The sequence below is a fragment of the Lytechinus variegatus genome, chromosome 1, assembly GCF_018143015.1.
Source record: "Lytechinus variegatus isolate NC3 chromosome 1, Lvar_3.0, whole genome shotgun sequence".
Classification (NCBI taxonomy): domain Eukaryota; kingdom Metazoa; phylum Echinodermata; class Echinoidea; order Temnopleuroida; family Toxopneustidae; genus Lytechinus; species Lytechinus variegatus.
Window position 1 is genome coordinate 8,744,683 of NC_054740.1, and position 12,730 is coordinate 8,757,412.

The following is a 12,730-nucleotide window of genomic DNA, read 5'->3' on the forward strand; positions in this document are numbered from 1 at the left end:
ATATGACGAAAGAGATCAACAATGCATTGTTTTCAATGGTACTGATTGTTTCTGTGGTCCAATACAAAGCTTCAGTTGTGATTAATTATTTTGTCAGTCTACCATAAACCTCATGAAAAGGATGCGATTTATGGGATTACCAGACAGACAAGGGCATTTCCTAATTTAAAATTATCTGATAACAATTATTTATTCAGAGAATTTGTGTGCTCTGTCAAGGTGACAATACCGCCTGCAATTTGTTAAGTCAAATCAATGTGTACAGTGTTTCACTTTGCTGAACTTTTTTTTGCAGAAGAAAGAGATAATTTTTTTATAGAAATTGTTAATTTTGATTGAACAATGATCAAATATGCTCTATCCTGGTCCTTCATTGGAAAAGGGAAAACGTTCTTGTTAGTTCAACTACTGCTAAACAGTTATTTGCGTGATAATTTTAATCCAATTCCACTTAATGGGCCATTAATTGATTGGTGCTAATTTTATCCTGCTGATTGGAAGATTTTAGTCACATTTCGGGTATAAGAAGCGATCTTGATACTTTGTTGAGACCATGCTGATTTCTATTCTCAGGCTTGATCCAAGTGTATGTTTCTCAAACCGGTGGAAGGAATTAGATGATGATATTGGTGTGATTTTTATTTTTCATCTGTATATTGTGCAAATTCCTTGTACTTCCAAATTGTGCTTCACTGCTTCTGTATAAACCTGCATGATCATAAAAGGAAAATAATTATAGCCTGCATCATCTTAAGGAAAATAATTGTAACCTGTGTCATCCTAAGGAAAATAAAAAAGGAGATTACATAATGCCTCACCTTCGATGGAGAAAAAATATTATATTAAGAGGTAAGTAGGGTCTTGATTAAGTTATCAAATTTGCATTATTCAGTCAATGAAACGTGAACAAGACCTATAGGATCATCAACACATAGGCCCATATTCTGAACTTGAGTTTAAATTATACCTTGGTATATAAAGTCTGCAGTTTAAACAAAAAAGAATTTCTATATTGTTGATTTCACTTTGTAGAAATAAAATTCATAAGCCCATATGCTATAATTCCTAATAGATATCTAGCCCTATTTTCTATATGGGCCAGCAGAAAGTAAGCTACACCAGAGCAAGCAAACGAGGGTCAGTAAGCGGCTTAACTGACCAAAAGGGGGGAGAAAGAAAAGAATGAAAAATAAAAGAAATTTGGTGAATGGAAGAAAACCCAAAATAACTAGTGCTTGTTGTCCCTTGAGATTTTCATTTGAATAAAGTTAAATATCTTCGGTTCCACCTCATTGATGTTTGACATGTATTGAGCTGTGCAATATAACTGGTGATTACGGTTTTACAACGGCTGGGCGTTTGATTTCTGAAGTCGTTAGCTAGGCAAATTTGCTCACCAAAATTTGACACTAAAATTGGAAAGTGGCAAAAGTTTGACTTCTGTAAGCTGTAAATAGGTGCAGTTTCATTATTCCTCGATTTTATTGCTGTTTTGCAAGGTTTTTAATTCATCAAGATGCCAAGTCAAGTAATGGTTATCAGCTCTCATCAACAGCAATATAACAGATATAATAATATACTGTAACGCGCTTTGGGCCATTCTGGGAAAAGCGCTTTATAAAAATTGAGTATTATTATTATTATCTGCATGAGGAACCCCTGTTAGAGAATCTATAGATATGAATATTGCATTTGTAATTGTATATTTGACATGAAGAATGCTGTTTTGGGGATTAAACCCTGTTTATTCAATACTTTTTTCTTAGAATCTGATCCATTTTCAATTGAAAAGTTTACAGATGAAATGATGTTTGTAAGATGTTTGATGTTTACCGGCTATGGATCAAGAGGTCTCATTTGGAAAAGTTTTTATTCCATTTCTTAACTTCGGGATTTATTGTTTAATGTGCACTGCATCGGAACAAGACCACATTATAGAATAAAAGGCATAAAAATCAACAAGAATTGTTGCTGTATAAAATAAAATTGCATACCCCCTTCCCTTTCCTCATCACAGTTCACACTTTGAAAATGAGATATCAGATTGAGCGCTCAAAATCCTGATTAAATCTTTTCATACCACAATCTCAGCTGCAGGGGTCAGAATTTGAAATAGTAAAGCTTACATACCATGTACAACAAGTAAAAAGATCCCTTCTGGAGTCGTGAAAATTGATACAAAACTTTCGGATCTTAGGGTATCAGTTACAGCGCTGTGTAGCTGTGCACTCCACTTCTTGTTGACTGAATGCCCAATGCTCGTTCATTGCCCCTTTCATTTTGTTTTGCATGATTATGATAGATGCTAGTGCAAGGAAAGGGGGAGTTCATTCTGGAATAGGATGTTTTGAAATCCAAGAATTATTAGAAGTGGTTTCTCAACATTCAAAATTTGGGGGATGAAATAAAACTCATGAGTGAACACAAATTTTGGATTTTGGAGGTGCACTTTCTCCTTTTGAAATTATATGCCATATTAACAATGTGCTTATGTATATATGTGGATGCAGTGGTTTATGAAATATTGTAAAGATATGTTGCATTTAATTTGTCTCCATTTTTCTGTTTCTCTCTTTCTCTTTCCTCTTTATCTTTCTCCCCCCCTCTCCCATTTTTCTCTCTTGGCACCATTGTGAAAATGATGCACAAGGCATGGGCCCCTCCCCTTGCACCGATAGATGCGTGTAATCATTTATTTTTTCTCAACTCCGGATGCATCCGAAGAGGGGGAGGGAAGAGAAGGTGAAACATATCACAATATATATGAGTTTGGCAGCATAACATAAAAATGCAGTATCTGATTTGCATGTACTTACACCATAGCTGTTTGTGGTATTCAGAAAATAACCATCATTAAATCAACCATTAAATAACTTAATATTCAAAAAGGCCCTTTTTAAACTGTTTTTTCACATCCAGAAATAGTTTTACCAAGAAACAGAAAAATTGATGAAGCGCAAAGTCAAGATCGGGTGAATAATACTCAATCAAGACTTCAAGACTTATTCCATGGTCTTGTTTAATATAGTCTCAGGTGAAAACTCTATGTTTTTCTGAAAACATTTGAGATCCTATAATGTCCAAAGTGGAGGGAAAATGATATATGAACATGAGAAATAAGAAGTACCAGAAACTTCTATTGACATTATGTTTATGGCACTCAAATCATATTTTTAGAACACCTAAATAAATGGCACTTGACTTGTGTACGTTTCTTTATCTTGAATTACTGTCAAGTCCGAAAGTGTCTGGATTTGAGACTGAGGATGGCTAGTCTCGGAAGGGTCATTCTCTCCGCAGTCTGTAGAGATTCGAATGACGTCATTAGTGCATCATTCCAAATCGCTCTGGGGATAGGAAACCCTTCAAATGTTTTGCAGCTTCCGACGACGCTCCGCTCGCAACCATAATCTCTGTCTATTTCTGACCCAAGAAATTCAAGAGATTGTGTATCCATTTCACATCTCATACGTTGATATCAGCAGGGGATGCAGGTCCTGGATATGGAGATGCTTTAAAAGAAAAACAGGATGATTTTAATTTCAAAATATGTTTTCAAAATGTTTGCCTTTCAAAATGTTTACCCCAAAAAATAGCAGTGTCTATTTTTTGCATGGGTAGCATCAAATTTTTAGTTGTAATTTGCAGAAAAAAGTTGAATTGATTGTTCTTCTTCTTCCAGAGTAAGTGCTGCTTCAAGATGATGAAGATAAGTATGTGTGGAACTTATCATATAATATTATTGCTTCATTTTGAAACTTAAGGGTCATGATTCTGATTGAGGATGAGAATTAATTGTTTCTTCTTTTGTGTCTCATACATCAGGATACAAATCTATTCTGGAGTCGGGTTTGATTTAAACTCTGGTTTGAAGCTGTGGTTTAAATACGGATATCCAATAGTAGCATAAATCTCCAACAGTAGGCCTATAATTTCAATGTATCAGCTCTTTTTTCTCTCAAATTATTCTTAACTGTTTCGGAAGGATAAATAAGATAGCTTCCTTCACCATTTAGGAAGGAGCACAGTAAACATAAGAAACATATAATTGTTGGGAAAATTTTGACATTTTTGGCTTTCCATAATATTACTACAGAGTTAGGTCTGAGTTATTAACCTGAATATCGGCCAAGGAATATGAATGTTTGGTATGTTATGGTTGAGGTTCAACTACATAAGGTGGTTTCAAACCGCCTCGATCAAAAGAATCCCCGTTAAATTACGAGAACTTTTTAAGGCTAAAAAATACCCGTTAATTATTCCTGCATACACATCGCCCCGAAACACATCCTTCTGGATAAGTTCCCGAAGTTACGAGCATGCGTAGTATGGTCTGATAAGCAGGCAAGGCGCGAGATTCAAAATCACTAGCCCAGCAGCCACCCACGCTGCCGCGCCCAACGACACGCTGGGCTAAAAGTTCCCGTAATTTGCTTTCACATTGTCAAAATACCTGCGACCTTGGAAAAATCCCCACGAAAGTTCTCGTAATTTCGCCAAGTACCTACTAATTAGCGGGTATTTTCTTTCGGGGAAATTACGCGTAGTTTGCTTTCACATTACCAAAATACCTGGTATTTTCTGATCGGGATAAATTTCTCGATCAGAGAATACCTGGAACTGGCGAACTTCGAGGCGGTCTGAAACCACCTATTGAGGGCTGGGGGATGACACTCAGAGCAGTCATCCCAGAGAGTTTTCAGGTGGAATATTTGAGGGGGTTTTCTCTTACCATTTTTAAATTCTTGGGGAAGCCTATTCATAAGATCATGACTTTCCAAGGACATACATAGGGATCAGCTTTTTGTAAGACTCATACCAACTTCTATACGATCCTTGTAAATAAACCCCCACAACCTACATGTTCGTATATCAGTTTGACTTGTAAAGGCAAAATGATGCCCGCCAGACTCACATGAAACAAATATTGGTGTTTTCATACCTACCCATCCAGAGAAAATACCTGGTTGTTTCTGATCAGGAATTCCACCCAGATATAATATGGGCATTTTATTTATTAGACAGGTGTGAAAGGAACTGTAGCCAATTGATTGCTGCCAAAGAATATGATTCACTTATGTGATTTGTACCCCTTTCATAAACCCATCCTCCAATTATCTGCCTAAGAGTAAGGATAATTTGATAAAAATTGCGTCCACAAACTCCGAAAATAATCCGCACTATTTTTACAAGCACCCCTCTTGAAAAAGGCGGATAATCGTCATGGCAACCGCACACACCCCTTCTGATGCGGTTGTGTTGGAAAAGGGTGGCCTTGTGACCGCACCATGGCAATTATCCGCATTACTTTCGAAATGCGTTCATAAAGTCATAATCTGGTCCCGAAAAATAATGCGGATAACTCTGGTCCTCCTCCGATTTTACGACCAAATTATGCTTCTATTATAGCCTCATAATTGGGATTACGAAAGGGGTATTGGATTCTGATCAGCCAGCCCAACATTTAGAAACACCTTCTGTGATAACCGACATTTTGTGATCTCATGGTATCCCATATCATCATAATGACAAAAAGTGTCAAAGGACACCCACACACCTCAACACTAGCATCTTCATTCATTTATTTAGCATTCTGACCCCCATATTTAGAAAACCACCATTGCTCATATTTTTAACAAGTGTTCATGTATAATTAGAGTGTTTGTGGCTAAGGTGTCTCCAAATATAACCTTTTTTTTGCTGAAATAGTTAACAAACAACAGATTTGCAGGAAAAGGAAAAACCTCATGTTGGTTCTCTTTGTTGTTACACATTTGACATTTGCATGCATTTGTTTTTAGATGCCATGTTCATTTTTAACTTTTTGTCTATAGGTAATGAAGCCATAATCTATTTCATTTAAGTCGGCATGTGGGCAAATGCAAATTAGTGATACAGAGATATGCAGTAGCCACAGATGGATGTGTGGATATAATTCTATGTCAAATTTAATTTTCAAATATTGAGATGCATAGTTTTGTAAATCAGTATTTGAACAATTTCGTACAAAATTGAGATTTTTCAGTGTACTCAGTTTGGCTTGAAGAGGACTGACTGCTCTGGCACTATCCCAAAAAGCAGTAGGCATGAAAAGTCAATTAAGCATAAAGATTAGAGGATAAACAAAAATCTTCCAATTGTCCTGAATCAAAAGAAAAGTAATAAGTTGGGGTCAGCTTGTCTATCTGCGAATCCCTTGCTATTGTCTATGCTATTAGGATGTAAAAGGAGATTATAGGGGCAGACCCATTGTCGTTTTAATAAAACATTATGAAATTGTCTAAGACGCTTCCAAGAAAATACAGTCATCACTGACTTTTTGAGCTCTTCTTAGATATCAAGTAGAGGTTTTCTAATGTAAAAGTTATATTTCCAATAATACTGCACATTCCAGTGCATTATTCATAATTTCTTCTGCAGAAAAGCAAGGGACGTTATAGGATCCCTTTGCCAGTATAGGAGGAAATACATGCTACATTATCTTTTTCTTTTATTAAGAAAGAATGGATGAGAATAGGAAATCCATATCTCTGAAACCTTTCCAATTCATGCATTTATTCAATCAATTTCGGATCTTGTAAATCCCATTAAATCATTTGCCACATGCTTGTTAGCTTAATTATTTCCATTATCACCGTCACCAGGGGGTGAGTGTAGAACTTAAAGGTAAGCAGTTTTAGCTAAAGGACATTGATGGTACTTGTAAAGAGGACAAGAAACCCCCATTTAAATAGCCCCTTTCTTTATTCATGTACCCAGTCATTAGAAGTTGTAAACCAATTAAATTCATTTGTCCCACATTGCACCCTACCTCGATAAGTGTAGATGTTCAGCTAATGCTTTTCTATTATCTGCTCAGCCTGGAATGATTGTTCGCACACCTTCCATTTCATACTGGTATTTTGTCAGGAATACTTGTGAAGGTGGTATTTTGTAAGACAGCCCTTCCTTGCATTCTCACATACTGATGACCTATTTCAGATCCGACAAGGAACAATCAACCGAATCAATAATTTGGTGTCTAATTGACCAGCATTTTCCCCTTATGTTGGGTTGGAATGGAATGTGATCAATAAAATGGAAAAGAAACAACAAACATGGAGACAAATAACCCCTTGTCTGTTTGTTAAGTGCCCTTTTCAATATGTTTCAAAGAGTTTTGGCAGGTCATGAGTGCCATATTGGACCCAATTGGTAATGTTGTAAAGTTAATATTGGCAGCATACATTTGTAAGTTTCTTGATATATTTTATGTTACAAATAATTTTCTCTATGTAATTTCATATATCTTATCCAATTTGTGTATAATTACAAGCAATCGCATAGGCCTACCTTTTATTTCCAGTGATCATGACAGATTGAATTTAATAAATTGCCACTTCTCCCAACTGGTATAATTTCCTGTATCAGTTGCCCAAGTATCCTAGCAAGTGTCGAGTATGATTGCTGTGAAAATTTACTTTCACCCATTCATTTGTGAATGCCATTCATTCCATTATTCATGATTTCAAAGTATATTCATTGACATGTATTTATTTTTTACTTCTTTACTTCAATAAATGAAATTGAAATTACCATTAACACAGTTATAGACTCTACATGTAGGCCTATAATGCTTGGTTCATGGAGAAGGGGGGTTCAAGTATCCATTAGATTTTTTCGCCTTTTATCTGTGACATTTTAAAGAAAAAATATCATCAATTGATGGAATAATGCCCCTTCCACCTTTTTCAGTCTGGTGACTTCTTTGTTGTTATCTCACTTTTTTTAAACTTAACTTTGCTATTTTTGCACTAGCATCACTCAGGGCACTTGCTCTCCCTACCCCAAAACACCCCCCCCCCCCCATTCTCCCTAAGATAAGCCTAAAGTTCCCACCTGATATTCTTTTCAAGAACTTACCATACAGCAGTTTTTTTTCATCTTTTTGACAAGTTATGAATGCAATGACACAATATGGCCTTGGCGAAGACTGGCTTCCAAAGTTCTGGACATATTGAAATTTGTGGCTGAAACCACATATTCGTATGATTCATTCATTTCCATGGAAACTGTAAGTTGTAGCCAGGCCTAACACAATCCTTGAAGCCTCCAAAGCTGAATCGCAACATTCAACATCCAAAGAACTATTCAATGGCTACTGCATAGGGGGTTTGAGAAAGCTAAAATAGAAGATTTCTCTTTCATTAAGAGTATATGTCTTGTTAGATTTAAAAGAATAAGAATTCATTGCATTTTAGAATTAGGGGTATGGATATTTCTAATATCTCTTCAGTTTGTTTCCAAAAGAGCAAATAGAGGAATTTTATAAACTTTACCTTCAAAAGGACCCTTGACAAAACTACATATCTAGAGAATGGAATGGAAAGGATGGATGATCTGAAGAAGACAAAAAAAACTTATCTCCTCATCATGATAAGCTTTATTGTTAAGCCAGTTCCGATTGTTGGCCCCCATCTTCGCGTGAAAACACTTTGAAAGCAGTGGAGACTGGTAGAATAAAACCCATTCATCCATGCTCTTTGGAGCGTGACCCCACCTCCATTTGATTGCCCTGCGCATGGGCACTGCTGAGGTAACCCAACTTCCACCCTGACAAGTGGGTGCGAAGGAGGGGAGAGAGGGATAGAGACACTAGAGCGGTGAGGAGAGAAAGGGAAAGAATAGCTATAAAAAAGGTTGCCTTTTGAGTGGAAGGGAAATCTTTATCCTTTTCTTTTTTTTCATCCCACTGGCCCCAGCTATTGTGGAGCCACCATGTCAAAGCAAACCGCATTATAGTGCAAAGAGCTCTTCTTTTTTTCCCTCTTGTATACCGGTCTCCAGTACCTTCCCTGGTATTTGTGACTATCGAGTTGGGCCGAGTCCTTCTACATTGACTACATTGAAGAAGTTACCAAAAGTTTCACAACAGTTGAAGGAACTTCTAGTCTGGCCAGACAAGGTGTGTCTATTCATGGACCTTCTCTATTCTACCATCCTTGTTTGCTGTTCCAGTCTACTGGTAGTGCGAATTTATATTGCAGAGGAAACTCTGAATTGAAGCTGTCAAAAGCAGACTAGCTAGCAGCAGGAAGTATCGTCTTGTAGCAGGCACCCCGGAATAATATCAAGTTTTCTTCTGCCCCTTTTTTATTCATAAAAATACAAAGCACTTTTGAATTGATACCATTTTGGTCATTTCATGGGTACAGACTTGACAGAGCTCAGATGGCATTCTGTGGGATGATATATGTACCACCATTTCTAGCTGAGGATTTGCTCATCATGTCCATAGTTTCATATTGACATTGTACCTGTGTGTATGACCTTCAGGTAATCGGAACAGATCAAGGCAAACCTGACAGTGATTCACTCTGTGGTGTGGACACATGGAAAGATAAACGCCAAATGAGCAAACATCAGTAAGGATAGGTCTACAGATACCCATCGCTTCCATGCCAACTGTACACATGTAGCTCACTCACGTAGCTTTGCAACGGTGGAATTTCCTCACCATTGTAGCATTTTTACACATGGTTCAAGTTTCCCCCAAAGTAAAAATTCTCAGGCACTGTGCCTTTGGTTTTGGAAACTAGAACGACCAAGCTCAAGTTCCTTCCAGCTAGCAAGTGGGAGTGTCTCGTGTCAGTTGTATTTACCGAGCGGCGTGAGAATACTCCATCGTCACATGACCAGAATCCTGTATGTTTCATAGCAAGAGGGATCAAGGGTAAAACCTTTGGGATTAATTTCAACCAAATAGATCCAGGATTCTGGATTTGTGGACATTTACTTTGGCGGGCATTATATATACCCATGACTGGCTATTTGTGCGAGCAAATGGGTTTTTAAAAATCAAGGAAGGAGGAACGTCATTGCTTTGGAGAAGTGTATCCACATCTGGGAATCTAGAACAAATTAGAGTTGAAGAAGAATTTGAAATTGGTTTTTAAGATGCAATGTTTTTGTCATGCTGTGAGAGAATAGAATCAAGTGTAACCCTGCCATGCAAACAGTTACCTATCTGGAATATGGCATCCTACAAAAATGTTAGTTTTCTTAAACGACTTCGCATGAGATACATTGCTGGTAAGTTTCCCAGTACTATTCTAAGTTTAGTTAGATTCACTTATCTCCAAATTTGAATATGACACGATTAGCATGGGCGTACAATTGGAGGGGCTTGGGGGGCTCTTTTTCACGACCAAGAATAAAAAAGAGAAAAGGAAAGGAATAAGGGTTAAATATATTATTTTCCAAATATTATGTCAAAATCTGTGATTGAGGTTAATTGTATTTTTGTCATGATTATATTAATACTTTGTGTTTCCTGTCCCTCCCCCTCTTTCCTGTATTTTTCTGCATTGACCTAGCTTTCTAGTCATCAGATTAAGAACTCTCTAAAAATACATCTTGTAGTGCTTCATCATGTAGAGATCAGAATTGGATCCTAAATAATGTTTCAATTATTTAGATCTCAATCAACAAAGAGAAAACAAATCAATAAATCAATGTTGCTCACAATAGTTGGAATGTTCATTCACCTCTGTACTTTAAACAGAAGATCAAGAACACAAAAGCACTTTTTTTTCACACAGCAGTATGAAACCAATGGACATGATACAAATTATACATTGCTCAACCTTGGTGTTTTAATTATACCGATTCCGTGCTTTATCTTTAACCTATATACGTGAGCAACTTGAATCGTTGGTCTTGACTCGAAGGATATATAGACAATGCCTTGATGAATAGATCTTCATACCTTTTGCTGGTATTTCAACCACACGACATACATTATTGAATTTTGCCTGCTTTATTCACCTGTATGCCCTGTCTGCTTTTGCTTGAATCAGTTTGATAGGTGTACAGTGTGTAATATAAACCATGTGTGACTTATTTGTGGCAAGGCTAATCGGGCATGGTCCACCTGCGTTTTGTTGAATCAAGGTTATACGTGGACCAAGGAAATTTGAGTGGGAACTGTACTTTTTATGATATACAGACCTACGAGTATGATAGGCCTATATATGCTGTGATTTTAAACAGGGCGAAGCCACCTTAGTGTAGGCCTATATGTAGTTGTCCTTTTTTAAATCAACTTAATACAATTATGATTATTTTAATTTGTAATGTACATGCTCACTTGATTTTTTTTTACATGGTGCTAAACTTAAAAACTGTTCTAATGTAGTCAAGTCTTGTTATCATTCTGTTGCAATTAACTGCCATGATAATCGATATTTTGATAGTGTTTTGGGCATTATCTTACATGTAAAGACAGGCAAGATCAGAAAGGTGTTCAACTTTAAATATGTTTATATTTAATTATAACTGAAATGATGTTGAAAATTTTCACATCCACTTTGCTGGTTCACTATTTTTATGCCATGAGTTTACCTTCTATATGAAAGAGAGCTTATTATTACACTTTGTTTCTAAGCGCTTTACATTGCAATTATTATTACCATGGTCATCGGATCCTGACATGCCCACACACAATGTATGCACCTTCTCCACTCCATAGGCAGCATTCCAACAAGAGTTCAAAGACTCAATTGCTAGGCATACTACATAGGCTGTCGCATCCTACCAGGTACCCATTTAACGCCTGGGTAGAGAGTGGCAAAGTGTGGATTAATGCCTTGCCAAAGGACGCTAGGCTGTGGTGGGATTCAAACACAAGACCCTCTGATTGCAAGGCGAGAGTCAGAATCGCTTCACCACAATGCTTCCATGGAATATTGTAACAAAAATATTGAAAATGGTTTAATTTGTCCAGTGGATATATCATCAGAGACATAATTTAATACCTCTTTTGATTCTATGGGATGAATGATACAAGTATTCGTCATATTCAAATGGAATTTATAGAATTTATCTTATTACATGTACATGGTATATGGGGGAATCTGCTCGCATCTGACGTCACAAATCTAAAATTTTGAAAATTCATAACTCTTAAAGGCTATTATGATTTATTTTCATCAAATCTCCACCAATATTTTCCCCACATTTTCTGCTACATAACCAAATTAGGGTGATTTTCTTGCTAAAGCTTCAAATTCAGACCACTTTCTTCAACAAAAGGGCTTGCAACAGCAATCTGCATGTATGATGTAGTGCGTAGACTTCATCAAATGGGTACAACCAAAAGTTTGGAATAGTTGTTGGCGACGAGAGAGTAATTATCCAGGCATGCTTTTTGATCTCACGGGTGGCGGGAGGATAGAACTATCATTTCATTTGACATGAAACACAAGGAAGGTTGGTTGGTGCGAACATGGAACTGGTAATACTGGGAGGAAAGATTCTCAAGATGTTTTCACACCCGCCTGACCACAAAAATACCCTTAATGTACAAGAACCGGTTAAAGCCTCATATCCCATTATTATTTTTCACTTTCACGCCTGCCTGAATCAGATAAAGTTCTTGTAGTTATTGTCATGCACCAGGACTTGCATTCCCAGATTAAAATGATGCACTGATTGCACTAAACATCAAAGATTTTCTGGTTTGCTTGTGCATCACGCTGCCAATGTCTGCACACCTTTAGAGAAACCCTGGGAAAGTTATCACAATTTTGAAAAGTACCTACTGATATATCCTTTCATGCCAGTTGGCAAAATACCCGGTATTTATTGTGGCTGTGTAGGTGTGAAAGCAATTTCTGGTTGGTGTAACAGCACAGCAAGACTCCAAGAGTAGTGAAAGTATCAGGTGACTTCAAATTGAAGTGCTTGTCTG

General features: G+C 37.0%; 1 protein-coding gene across 3 annotated transcripts in view; it reads left to right on the plus strand.

Annotated features, from left to right (window-relative positions):
- The first annotated feature begins 241 nt into the window (after positions 1 to 241).
- The window catches only part of LOC121419421 (rho GTPase-activating protein 7-like), a 99,495-nt gene continuing 87,006 nt past the window's right edge, over positions 242 to 12,730 (plus strand). The window contains exon 1 of one of the 3 annotated variants that reach the window (XM_041614031.1): positions 242 to 849. In XM_041614031.1, coding sequence (XP_041469965.1) covers positions 810 to 849 — 40 coding nt within the window. In that variant the 5' untranslated portion in view covers positions 242 to 809. The other 2 variants (XM_041614096.1, XM_041613922.1) reach the window with 2 other exon arrangements.